The sequence below is a fragment of the Hordeum vulgare genome, chromosome 7H (assembly GCF_904849725.1).
Source record: "Hordeum vulgare subsp. vulgare chromosome 7H, MorexV3_pseudomolecules_assembly, whole genome shotgun sequence".
NCBI lineage: Eukaryota > Viridiplantae > Streptophyta > Magnoliopsida > Poales > Poaceae > Hordeum > Hordeum vulgare.
The window spans coordinates 298,658,587-298,672,335 of record NC_058524.1 but is presented as its reverse complement, the minus strand read 5'-3'; the positions used below and the strand labels follow the sequence as shown (position 1 = coordinate 298,672,335).

At 42.5% G+C, this 13,749-nt stretch overlaps 1 protein-coding gene across 1 annotated transcript; it reads left to right on the top strand.

Annotated features, from left to right (window-relative positions):
- Window positions 1–3,166: 3,166 nt before the first annotated feature.
- LOC123409700 (hydroxyproline O-galactosyltransferase HPGT1) lies at window positions 3,167–9,913 on the top strand. The gene is made up of 12 exons (XM_045102563.1): window positions 3,167–3,669; window positions 4,224–4,287; window positions 4,383–4,432; window positions 4,634–4,827; window positions 6,650–6,713; window positions 6,787–6,859; window positions 7,362–7,485; window positions 8,072–8,159; window positions 8,266–8,316; window positions 8,410–8,481; window positions 8,611–8,723; window positions 9,609–9,913. The coding sequence occupies exons 1-12, from the start codon at window positions 3,548–3,550 to the stop codon at window positions 9,629–9,631; spliced, it is 1,038 nt and encodes a 345-aa protein (XP_044958498.1). The 5' UTR covers window positions 3,167–3,547; the 3' UTR covers window positions 9,632–9,913.
- The last annotated feature ends 3,836 nt before the right edge of the window (window positions 9,914–13,749 follow it).

Below are 13,749 nucleotides of genomic sequence, written 5' to 3'. Positions count from 1 at the left end.
TGTTTGAAGAATTTGCTGAAGACTTTCTCTAAATTTCCTCAACCCCAAATTCTTCACGTCAGTTAGTCCTCATCTGTATTCTGCGTGCCTGCTCACAGTGCAATCTGTTTTCACATTCCTCACTCCGAAAAACTGCTGTTGTGGAACTTTGCACTTCTGATCCTTTACTGTTTCCGCTGTAAGTTAGTCATCAGTGAGGAATTTCCTCGAAAGGAATTTCCTCAGTGATGAAATTCTAAAAATCTCCTATTCACCCCCTCTAGTCGATATACCGCACTTTCATATAGATACTTGGAGCTTATTATTTATAAGTTGTAAGCATGTCAGATATGATGCTGAAGCAGTGCCGTACTAAAACTAAAGGGAATACGTACATATGCACCAGCAAACTTAGTACACAGAATTCGCCGAAGAACCAATGGTGTCAATGGCAGGAAGTATCAGAGACGACGTCGACTCGTACAGTGACACCGTGCACAGCGAGGTCGGTATTGTCTCCATAGACTGCAGGTGTCGATCTTGTCGTGACCAACTCGCCGGCAGCATGAATTTGGAAGTGCGTGCTCCATGGAGAGAGTGACAAGGTCTAGGAGATCGGTATGGCGAGATGATCGATTTCACATGGACGATCACCATGCTAAGGGATCTCAAACGTCTCTGCTACCCCGTGCACATGTGCATTATTGCCCCGATCGGCTTTGGCGGATCACGACCGCGTCGCTCATGGTGAATTAAGATCTCGGCAGATCACGATCACGAGTGTCGAGCGTCTCGGCAGATCGCGATCACGGGCGTCGAGTGTCTCAGCAGATCACGTCCACAAGGGTCATGGAGAGTTAGCGGGCATGTTGATGGCGAGCGACTCCATGTTGACGTACTCGCCAACTAGATGCTCCTCACTCCCGCTCCCATTGACATACTCACCACGGTCGTCGACGACAGCGGTGAGGGGCGTGAAGCAGATGGCGGTTGTGGTAGTTAGGTTATGGTTATGAGGACGTGGGTTCATGGGTTATATATATAGCCAATGTACAAGGCGTTGGATCCTTTTGTTAAAATCCAACGGGAGCCAAGAGGTCTGATCGCGAGCGTGGGATCAGACTTCTTATACTGAGCGCTTCCCTTTAAGTTTACCTCGAACAAAGAAGGGGAGGGTTAACATATTTTTTGTTGTGGATAGATTTTAAAAAATTGCACACTTTATACCATGTCATAAAAGTGATGATGTTGCTAATGTTGTTGATTTGTTCTTTCATGAAACTATTCGCTTGCATGATGCGCCAAATACTATTATTTCATATGATAATAGTAAATTTCTTAGTCACTTTTGGATATTCTTATGGGCTAAGTTGGAGACGAAATTTCTTTTTAGTACTACATGTCAACCCAAACCGATGAACAAACTGAAGTAGTAAATAAAACATTGTCTACTATGCTTAGGGTTGTTTTGAAGAAAAACTTGAAAATGTGGGAAGAATGTTTGCCTCATATTGAATTTGCTTATAATCGTTCGCTGCATTCTACTACTAAGATATGCCCTTTTGAAATTGTGTATGGTTTCCTACCTCATGCACCTATTGATTTCTTGCCTCCTCCATCTTCGAAGAATATTAATTTTAATACTAAACAACATGCTGAATTGACCTTGAAAATACATGAGTTAACGAAGAAAAACATTGAGCGTATGCATGCTAAAACAAACTCGATGTATATAAGGGTAGAAAACATGTTGTATCTAGATGTGGAGATCTTGTTTCGTTAAACATGTGCAAAGATAGGTTTCTCAATTTTCGCAAGTCAAAGCTAATGCAACATGCTGATGGTCCTTTTAACGTGTTAGAAAAAATAAATAATAATGCATGTAAATTTGAGTTGCCTCCATATTTTGACGTTAGTTTCACTCTTAACATTGCAGATTTGAAACCTTATTTGGATAACGAAGATGAACTTCTGTTGAGGACGACTTTAATTCAAGAAGGGGGCGATGATAAGGACATCAATACCATAGTTACATCCATAACCCTTGCTACTATACATATTGGAGCTCATGCACGCCAATTAGCATGGACAAGAGGAATGGACACTCGAGCTCGATCAAGCATGGAGATGAAGGCGCGTGCGGAGGAAACAAGAACGAAGTTTTCAATTGAATTTTCAACACTTTGAAGCCTTCATGATAACATACAAGGACATGGACGAAATATACAAGACATCTTTTCATAAATTCGTTCATACCTTATTATATGTGACGCACCATCTTATTTTTCGGACAAGCCCATGTAATTTTGAAATACTATTTTATGGGCTGTTTGTAGACTTCGTATTATAAAAGAAACGATCCACGAGGTGTTTTAGTCCCACCTTGACAAGGGTGGATGAAATTCCCTCTCTTTTCCCCTACAAATACAACCCTAAGGCATCGTTTAGACTTGGTTTTGTTTAGACTAAAGTTTGCCATAGCCGTAACTCATGTCCTTTGTTTGTGTTCAACGATCAGGCCATGACATTACAAAACCCCATTTTCATCAATAAAAATTTTCTTTTATATTCGCAATATCCAGATTACAACCTTAGTTTCTTGCTTGTTCTTCGTTTGTGTCCATAAAATAGACCCTCATGATCAGGTTGGCCATGCTCTGACGTGGTCAATAACCTCTTGAAACTGGTTTAGTGAATTCGAATCGTCAAAATCGACTTTCATAAAATACGATAGCTACCTCTCATCGAAAGACACCTTCATCTCTATCAGAACCGTGCGACACCAGCCATCTCCGCCTCCTGCCATGTCCGGCTGGAGCCATCTTCACCTTCTGCCATGTCCGACCAAAGCGGCTCGTGAAGTTTCACTCCCATCAACTGCTTTTGTGTGATGTATGAGAAATCGTAAAACCTCAAACAAAAATTGAAGATATAAGATCTGCGGAAGTGTTTCTAGAGCGAGTTGTATTTTTTTTTTTTACAATACCAAATGTTTTATAGATCTGATCTAGACTTTTTTTTCGTCCAAACGATGATGGGACACTTTAGTAAAAAAATAGAAGTAAGCTGGCCTCAGGAATTGATTTCTTTCTTTCTTTTGCCGTCATCAAAGTGGCACGATGGCCCTCAGAAAATGATTTCTTTCTTTCTTTTGGCTTCACGCTGGCCCTCAGAAAATGATTTCTTTCTTTCTTTTGGCTTCATCAATCAAATAGTAGTATTCTGATCCTCGCTCGTTGAATAGGAGGGGATTTCTCTGAAATCCAAATCTCTGCAACAACGAAAAAGAACCACCGAAACGGTCCGCAATGCACCAACCGGCGGCACCCGTCTGACGACCTCCCTCCCCCTCATCCCGTCGACCTCCGCCACCTCCCCGTGGCTTCTAGCAGCTTCCAGAACTTGGAGAAACCTTTTTGGCCCTGGTCACTGAGAAGGAGGGTCGGGAAGGGCACCGCAGGGATCTCCACGGTAGAGGCCATAGCGAGCCGGCAGTGCTGAGATCACGGTGGAGCGGAGCGTCCAGTCCCACGCGTTCCGCGCAGGATCCGGGGGAAAGGAGGTCCTGATGCAGATCCGGGATGGCCTGCGGCGGCAAGCGCCGTCGGCTACGGGGGCGATGCGGTCGCCGATGTCGGCGATGATGCTCGCCATGTTCGCCACCATGGCATCCTTCTACGTCGCTGGCCGGTGAGTCCGCTTGCTCGTTCGACGCATTGAGCGGCTCCTTGAAATGCTCGCCTCTAATCACTCGGCACGGTTTTTTCTCTGTTTGTTTACCGTTATGGGGAATTCTGAATCCTTGAATTGTTCTGTCGGAAGAAATGTGGAGTTTGTGTCTGTGGGAAGGGTCTTCTAGTGCCACTGTTTAAACTCGGATTATTTCTGTTTTGTTACCATGGCAGTGTGTGTGTGTATGCGTGTGTGTGTGTGTGTGCGAGAGAGAGAGAGAGAGAGAGCGAGAGAGTCATTTATTCGCTAGGGAGAGGGAGATATATATCTTTTGTTCGTTTCTACGAAGCAATCCATAAATGATTGGTTTTTGACCTTTTGCCGATCTTCCAGAGGGGAACTTGTTGTCATTTGCAAATGTTAGATTGTGGCAGGATGCATAGAATCGCGCTTACCTGATAAAAGAGCAGATGTTTTTTGTTCGTTTTTATCTAGTATAATCCATAAATTATTAGTTTTTGACCTTTTGCTGACCTCCGAGAGGAAACTTTGTTGACACTTGCAAATGTTAGATTGTGGCAGGATGCACAGAATCGGGTTTACCTGATTAAAGAGCTCGATAGGCGAACTGGCCAGGTATGTTGCTTCAGATCCGACTAGCCCTTCCAGCTAACTAGAACAATAGCTGCCTTTTGGTGTGACCTAATGCATACGAGTTCTGTCAAATTCAGGGGCGGTCGGCAATATCAGTGGACGATACTTTGAAGGTTGTTTCATGCAGGTAACTGTGACATACCCATTACTATGCAGATGATGCCTTCTTAACGTACACGCTGACAAATAGTCGAATGCCATGCTACATTGTTCATTATTCTGGTTTTGCAAGTAAACCGGAGCTGGTTCTTCATAGTTGCAGATTTTGTATTGTGATAGTTGGAACTTTGAGCTATAGTAGTAACTCAGTAAGCTCTTTAATGTTTAGGCAGCAAGGCAAGCGGTTGGCATCACTCGAGATGGAGTTGGCTGCAGCAAAGCATGAAGGATTTGTTGGCAAATATACCTCTGAGACAAATGCGACTCATTCTAGGAAGAAACCTCTGGTTGTTATTGGGATAATGACAAGCTTTGGCAGAAAAAATTACCGTGACGCTGTCAGAAAATCATGGCTTCCGACAGGTACAACTTCATAGTGCATGTCTTATAAGCAATGGTCATAAACTCATATAATTGGGGGTGCAACCTCCATTTTAATTTTATTTTTCATATTATCACTGTGGTAATCTATATGTACTTTAGAGGTTATCGCCAAGTTATAATAAATTGCTTATAGTGATAGTGGCAATGTTCAGAAAATCGTTAACTGGTAACCGCTTTGTCGGTTGGTTAGTAACGGATTAATAGGCGAGTCAGCCGATAAATCAGTTAATCAGCTACTCAGTGACACACCTAGGGACGCTTCTGACTACCCTGGCCCATGCACCAACCCACTCCCTCGCCCGCGCGCCCTTCAGGCGGTCGCCGCTCCAGAGCGTCAGTGCTGATTCGTGCCCGACCAAAGCGGACGCAACCTCTCAGTGCTGCGTGCATTGAAGTGGCGCTCCAGGAAAGAACGCTGCCCGTGCCGCTTCCCAGTGCAGGTGACTGCTCCGCGTTCAAACGTCACCCAGCCATCCTGTTGACTAGTCGCCCTACATTAATGATATGCGGTTGCCAAGGAACCTACTCCGGTGCCACCCGTCTGTCCAACTTCCGCCCACCATTAACCACACTGTCGTGGCCCATTACCATCCGCTCGCTATATAAACACCAGTCCCAGCCATAGCCGCAGTCATCCTCGTCCGGTCCCTTTCTCTTATCCGCACCACTCCCGCCGGCCTCCTCACGCTCCAAAGCCCTCTGGGACAGCCTCTCGTCTGAGCAGAAGGAGATGGCCGCCATTGTTGCTGGCTGGCAGTCCGACGGAGGTCGACGACATACCAATGGAGGATGAGGTCGAGGATGAGCCCGCGTCACCCTCCTCGCCGGTGCATGCCGGCATCATCATCGGCGAGGCCCGTGCCCACTACACGGGCATGCTACGGGAGGAGCGGGAGGGCAAGTTCTGGCAGGTGCAGGCCGACTAGGCCTACAAGCTCCATCTCCTTGACGAGCACCGGCGCACGGAGGAGTTGCTCGCTGCCAACACATCCATCGTGTCGGACGTGGACGTGCCTGAAGCTAAGCTTGGCGGGCTGATCATCGTCGGAGGATTAGCCGCTCAGGCTGTGGAGGCAAAGCGTCGAGGCGGAACTGGAGAAGGTGAAGGCAAGAGCCGGAGCTTCAGTTCTCGGGGCTCATGGCCCGACATGGGGAACGGACGCTGGCGATCATTTATATTAGGTTTAGAGTAGGGTTCAGTTAAAATTTGTCCAAAATGTAATGAATTTCGTTCGGTTCAATGAAAATTAGCTGGTTTGCATGAATTTTGTCCGCTCCCAAATTGAAAATTATGCGAGTAGGGTAGGATGGCCGGCTCTCGCACCCATGTCTCGGACAGGCCCCCCCCCCTCCGGGTCTGCGGCAGGATGCAGGAGAGAATTTGCAGGTCTGCATTGGAGATGCCCTGAACAAAACTTATGCATTTGCCATTGGTAGGTATGTAGATTAGGTTTAGAGTAGCGTAGGATGGCCGGCTCTCGCACCCATGTCCTCGGACTCCCCCCCCCCCCCCCCCCCCCGTGCGCGCGCGCGGGTCCGCAGACGGATGCGGGAGAGAATTTGCGGGTCATCGAACTTATGCATTTGGCATTGGGTAGGTATTTGACAAGATCTAGAAGCAAATGCTGCAGTTCTACTTATTTTCATAATGAGACTCTGGCAATACTATCCTTTTAAATGACCTTCAGTTAATAAAGACAGTAAAATGTGTTCCATTTTTTTCCTTAATTTTCAAACCTTACTGTTGATAAGAAATGCTCTCTGTTGTCTTTGTGGTTTATAAGTTTACTTATGTGTGCAGGTTCACTGCTGAAGAAACTCGAAGATGAGAAAGGCATTGCTGTACGTTTCATAGTTGGAAGAAGGTACTGTATACTTACAATCCTACTGGAATGACAATATGAAGTCTAGATATCTGATAGTTGCTCCTCCATGCAGTGCAAATCGAGGAGATCGTTTTGACAGGGAAATCGATGACGAGAATAGAAGTACAAATGATTTTGTGATTTTGGTATGCCTGATTTATGAATCAAACATATTCCTACGCTGTTTAGGATGTCATTTGATCAACTTTTGATCTTGGTCCTCTTTCATAATGTTGAATTCAGATTTCAAAAGGCAAAAAAGAACTGGAAACATATTGATAGTTGTTTGCCTTGTTACTGTGGACTATGTGCTGCCTGAGATACCAGTCGAATTACAAGCCACCTAGCTTTTGCTACTGTATGTTGCTTTTTGTATGGCGTCCAAATTGTTATGAAAAAGAACCCCTGCCCTCACCCATCTTCCTCAATTAAAGATAACTTGCTCGAGCCGTGTTTTCACTGTATGTAGCTTTTGCTACTGTATGTTACTTTTTGTATGGTGTCCAGATTGTTATGAAAAAGAATCCCTGCTCTCACCCACCTTCCTCATTTCAAGATAACTTGTTCCAGCCGTGTTCACACTTTTTTTTTACACCGGGATGTTTTGTTTCCCACTTTGTAGTTCTTGACTATTATTGGGCATTGCAGGATGATCATACAGAGTCTGATGAAGAGCTTCCTAAGAAGACAAAACGTTACTTTGCTAATGCTGCAGAGACATTTGATGCTGAATTTTATGCTAAGGTCAATGATGATATATACATAAATGTTGGTAAGTGTCATCTGTTAACTTTTATTACGTCTGTACAATTTTGTGGGATAAATGATACTCCATCCAGTTCAAAATAGTTTACGCATTTTGACTATGGCTTGAATTAGTTACCAAAATATGCTTTTAAAAATTCGTGAACTTTAGTTATTAAGGTATTCTTATGACAAATGTACTAGTATAATTTTTGTTTTGAGTGTATGAAGAACCAAAATATTATTATTGGACCAATAGTTGCAGACGAAGGGGATTATTATGTTTGGTTAAGGAGCTGTATCAATCTGCTGATCTGCATGATATGTTTCAAGTATCAATTTGTTATTGCTAATTTAAGTGCTCCGTTTTTTGTGTGGATATGTTATGATGGTAATGAACTTGGGAGTTGGAAAAGGGACTTCAGTTAGCTATTGCATTTCTACAGAATAAAGCGAAACTTCATTGACCTGTAAAAAAGTCTATCTGCATGATCTTGGTTTCTGGAATGCATCTTTCGCACTTGCTCGATACGCTTTATAGTCAAATAGCACTTCCAGTTTTTTTGCAGGGAAAAACAGCACCTAACATGGAACAACATATTGTGTTTATGCAGACACTTTGAGTGCAATGCTTGAAACTCACTGGGACAAACCTCGTGTCTACATAGGCTGTATGAAATCTGGGGAGGTCTTTTCTGAAGCGTGAGTTGTTTGAGCCAGAAGAAATGGGATTTGTGTACCATGTTTGCCTTTTGCATCCTTTTCTTTCTTAGGGAATCGACAATCGCTAATAGCTTCCCTGAAACAGGACCCATAAGTGGTATGAACCAGATTGGTGGAAATTTGGTGACGGGAAATCGTAAGAAACCTGTACTAGTATTTAATCTTAGTACATTGAATGCTCAAGACAACTACGTTGGTGGCTCACCCATTTCATTGTCTCAACTAATAGATACTTTCGACATGCTTCTGGTGAAATGTTTATTGTATCAAGGGCCGTGGCTCAGTTCATTTCTATAAATAGGTACACAACCTATGCTTTGTGCACTAATATTGATTTTGTATTCTAGCAAGGATCTAGAATTAAAAAGAAGAGATGTTTTTATAAGTATACATCTAGTGATGTATCTTTGGTGTCACTTTTCAATGCTAGGTCTGTTCTCCGGACATATGCACATGATGATGTTAGTGTTGGTTCGTGGATGATTGGGCTTGCTGTAAAGCATGTAAATGAAGCAAAGCTATGTTGTTCATCATGGCCCTCAGGTTTTACCGTCTCCTTCACTGTACTTACCGGCCTTGTTATTGATTCCTTGTTTTTCCTCGGTACTTGGTATGTGGACGTTATCTTAAAAGCTCATTTTTCTTATCAAGATTGCATTGTGATGAATGTCTTTGGTATTCAGGCCATTTGTTATCTAGGAACTTTGTTGATGTCTTACTCCCTCCGTTCCTAAATATAAGTCTTTTTTATAGATTTTCGTAGGGGACTATATATGGATGTATATAGACATATTTTAGAGTATAGATTCACTAATTTTGCTCCGTATGTAGTCCCCTAGTGAAATATCTAAAAAAACTTATATTTAGGAATGGAGGGAGTAGATGATGGCATGATCTATTCATTTAGTTCCCTTATTAGAAATATATACACATGCGTCATATAATCTCCTGGAAGTTTCATATATATATATATATATATATAGGATAGAGAGACTATAAGCTATGTTGAGGAAAATCTTCTGTAGTCACTAGAATTGCAATAGGTAACAGGAATAGCTTAGTCCTGAGAATACATGCCACTGCCAGCAAATACCATATACATGTCACACAATTAGATCATGTTACTCATTGCCCACAACTCTTCCAATGATGCGAGTTGTGTTCTGAGTTGTATTGGCACTTTACATGCTGTCATTCAGGGACTGGTTCTGCTTAGATTATGAATCTGGGGTCCCATTGTTATGGCAGGGCATGCTGCACTTGTTAATTTTGGAACTAGTGGATAAATGTCAAAACCAAAGGCCGTTGTTGCTCGTTATTTTTTCATAGTTCCTATTTGTGGAACTATTTATCTAATTATGATGTGATTTCACCAGTAACTTATTAGATAATTGAAATATGAGCTAACGACAAAATTTCATATTACAGGAGCCATGTGTTCAGCTCTTTGATGAGCAGTGCTTCCCTGAAGAAGGGTTTTGTGAAGAGTGTGTTACACTGAATAGATTTTCATTTTCTCTTGCCATTTCTTTTTTCTATGTCATCATTGAGCAAGAAGTGAGTGAATGTGGTATCTTCAATGCGAAGGAGAAGTATTGTACCTTTTCCTCGCATGCCCACACTACCTGCCGTGTTTCTTTGTTGTCATTCTCTAGATCTCCATCTGTACCTTTGTGGACAAGCATCACTGTTCGAGTGACAGAAATTAATAGCAGTTGAGGAAATTATGTTTACTTACATCTCACGTTTATTGTTCCGCACTGATGGTTGTGAAATTCGTTACGCCAAGTGGTCAAGTTCAAATGGTACTCTACGCTCATTGTGTACAAGACGTAAGCATGGTAATGGCGGTTTCCCATGGCATGAAATGTTCGGGCTCGGGTCCTCTGACTTTGTCCCCCTTGACTTTTCCCTGATTGAGTACTGGCCCATCAGATGCGGGACCCGCCTGTCAACAACCAAAGTCTGGCTGGGCTAAGTAAGAATTTCGTTCAGAATTTTGGATTTCTGGATGTGGAGTATTTGGGCTCGGGCTCAAATAAATTGTATGAATAGTTAAATAGAAAACTATGGGGGTCTCCTCATGTCCAATATCAGAAGCATAATACGGAGAATATGGACAACATCTAAAATGTTGCATATCGAAAGCATGCTGGTCATGGCATGACATATGTGAACAATTGCGCAAATGATGCAAAGGAATCATGGCTGGTCATGGCATGACATATGTGAACAATTAAGCAAATGATGCAAAGGAAGCATGGCGATATCATCACAAGAAAAGCAAATGCTAATAACCATGGGCTTGTCATCTATGCCTTATGTGCAAATTGAGTTTATTTTAAAGGCATATGCATATTTACTATGGTTAGATTGCAAAGATTTGAATTTAGATATCTCATGCATAACAAATGATAAGTCAAGCGGGTTGTCAAACATGATGCGACCTATAGAATTATCATAATATATCCTATGAAAAGTGTTATCACAACTAATAGGCTCCGCATGAGAATCATCAAACTCATCATAAATGGATAATTCATCACATGAGAAAGCCGCATAATCCCGAAGAGTGGCAATAGGTGGATTGACATCATGCAATCAATCAATGTCCAGTAGTGGGACAAGAGCATCATATTCACCTATGTTACCTTTTACATTCCACTCAGTGGTGTAGGTGAGGTGGCAAATAACAAATTGTGGTCATCCTCATCGTGATGGAACCATGTGGGGGGGGGGGTGCATCATATTCCACCAAGGACATCGTCTTGTCCAAATGGAGGCCGAAGTCGTTGAGGATCGGGGCGTCATCACATATGTGACCTAGCACCAAAGGAGAAGACACAATAGAGGTAGATGTTAAGTTGTTAGAAATTGAAATGAACTCACATGCCCTATCACCTACCTCACTCGCTGTATGTGCTGGTGGCTCACTCCCTCCCTCTATGTAGGTGCACTCAATGTCATATATGGTGGATACACTCATCTCTCTAAAGTGGTGGGGGTTGTGGCTCTCCTCACATGGAAATTATGGCATCACACCATATCCTAGTGGTGAAGGCACTCTCACTCTCAATATGGTGGCATAAGTCTCTCAACTCATCTCCAAACGCCGGCGTGGTAGAAGGGTAAGTCCCATGCTCAACCATCTCGTCACCGTCGCCGTGGATGAAAGCCGAAGATGGCACATCATTACTCGCCTCCATGCCTGAAGGGAAAATCCCATGCTCAGTCATATCACTCTCGCCTCCAAAGATGGAAGCAACATCCTTGCTCGCTGCTACCTCTTGAGCTTGCGTTGGTTTTCCCTTGAAGAGGAAAGGGTGATGCAGCGAAGTAGATAAGTATTCCCCTCAGTTTGTTGAGAACCAAGGTATCAATCCAGTAGGAGGAACAAGCAAGGCTCCAATAGTAGTACCTACACAAATAATCAAACACTTGCACCCAACGCTATAAAGGGGTTGTCAATCCCTTCAGAGTTATTTGCAAGGATGAGATATGATAGACGTAGATATAAAATATTGATAGATCTCAAAGTAAAACTAAAGTAAATAAATTACAGCAAAGTAATTTTGGTTTATAGATCTAAAAGTATAATATGGAAAATAGACCGAGGGGGCATAGGTTTCACTAGAGGCTTCTCTCATGAGGAAAATAATACGACGGGTGAACAAATTACTGTCGAGCAATCAATAGAAAAGCAAATAATTATGAAGATATCCAAGGCAATGATTATGCATATAGGCACCACGTCCGTATCAAATAGACCGAAATGATTCTGCATCTACTACTATTACTCCACACATCGACCGACTCCTGCCTGCATCTAGAGTATTAAGTTCATGAAGAATAGAATAACGCATTAAGTAAGATGACATGATGTAGAGGGATAAACCCAAGCAATACCCTTGATGGAAACAATATAATACGTGCCTCGCTACCCCTACTGTCACTGGATGAGGACACGACAAGATTGAACCCAAAACTAAGCACTTCTCCCATTGCAATAATTACCAATCTAGTTGGCCAAACCAAACAAATAATTTGAAGAGAGTTGCAAAGATATGAAATCATGCATATAAGAATTCAGAAGAGACTCAAATAATATTCATGGACAATCTGAACATAAACTCACAATTCATCGTATCTCGAGAAACACACCGCAAAAGAGTATTACATCGGATAGATATCCATGAAGATCATGGTATTGAAGATCGAGAGAGAAGAAGCCATCTAGCTACTAGCTATGGACCCGTAGGTCTGTGGTGAACTACTCACACATCATCGGAGGGGCAATGAAGTTGACGTAGATGCCCTCCGTGATCAATTCCCTCTCTGACAGATTACTGGAAAAGGCTCCTAGATTGGATCTCTCGGGAACAGAGGCTCCCGACGACGTAAAAGTATTTTCGTTTCTCTTTTTGGCGATACGGGAATATTTGGGAATTTATAGGCCAAGAATTAAGGTTAGGAGACCTACAGGAGGCCCACAAGCCAGGGAGGTGCGTCCAGCCCCCAGGGCACGCCCTGCAGGCTTGTGGCCTCCTGGCAATTGCCTTGCCCCTACTGCAAGTCTATTGCGTGTCTTGTGGTCCAAGAAAAATCTTTCCGAAAATTTTATTCCGTTTGGACTCGTTTGATATTCCTTATCTGCAATATTCAAAAACTTGGAAAAAACAGAAACTTGCACTAGGCTCTAGATTAATAGGGTAGTCCCAAAATAATATAAAACAACATATAAATGCATATAAAACATCCAAAACATATACTATAATAGCATGGAACAATAAAAAATTATAGATACGTTGGAGACGTATCAAGCATCCCCAAGCTTAATTCCTGCTCGTCCTCGAGTAGGTAAATGATAAAAACAGAATTTTTGATGTGGAATGCTTCCTAACATATTTATCCATGTAATATTCTCTATCGTGGCATGAATATTCAGATCTATAAGACTGAAAACAAAAGTCCATATTGACATAAAAACAATAATACTTCAAGCATACTAATAAGGTCATTGCTTCCTTTCGAAATAGCATGGTCTTAGAAAGTTATCCCAACAAAATCATATGGTCTGGCTATGCTCCATCTTCACCACACAAAGTATCTACATCATGCACAACTCCGATGAAAATCAAGCAATTGTTTCACACCTTTTATGTTCTCAAACCTTTTCAACTCTCATGCAATACATGAGCGTGAGCAATGGATATAACACTATAGGTGGAATAGAGTGTGGTGGAGGTTGCAAAAAGGAAGGAAGAAGATAGTCTCACATCAACTAGGCATATCAACGGGCTATGGAGATGCCCATCAATAGATAATAATGTGAGTGAGTAGGGATTTCCATGCAACAAATGCACTAGAGCTATAAGTGTATGAAATCTAAAAAACAAAACTAAGTGGTTGTGCAAAAGATGCAATACCACTAGTTATATGAAAGTGACTGTAGGGGAACGTTGCATGGGAAACAAATTTTTTCCTACGCACACGAAGACCTATCATGGTGATGTTCATCTACGAGGGGAGATTGGATCCACATACCCTTGTAGACCGCTAAGCGGGAAGC

What these genes read in the sequence shown, in the direction of transcription:
- LOC123409700 (XM_045102563.1), top strand. Translation starts at nt 3,548, where the DNA reads ATGCAGATCCGGGATGGCCTGCGGCGGCAAGCGCCGTCGGCTACGGGG. An exon ending in CAAATGATTTTGTGATTTTG is followed by an intron (nt 6,860 to 7,361) that starts GTATGCCTGATT and finishes TGGGCATTGCAG; the next exon opens with GATGATCATACAGAGTCTGA. An exon ending in GGGGAGGTCTTTTCTGAAGC is followed by an intron (nt 8,160 to 8,265) that starts GTGAGTTGTTTG and finishes TCCCTGAAACAG; the next exon opens with GACCCATAAGTGGTATGAAC.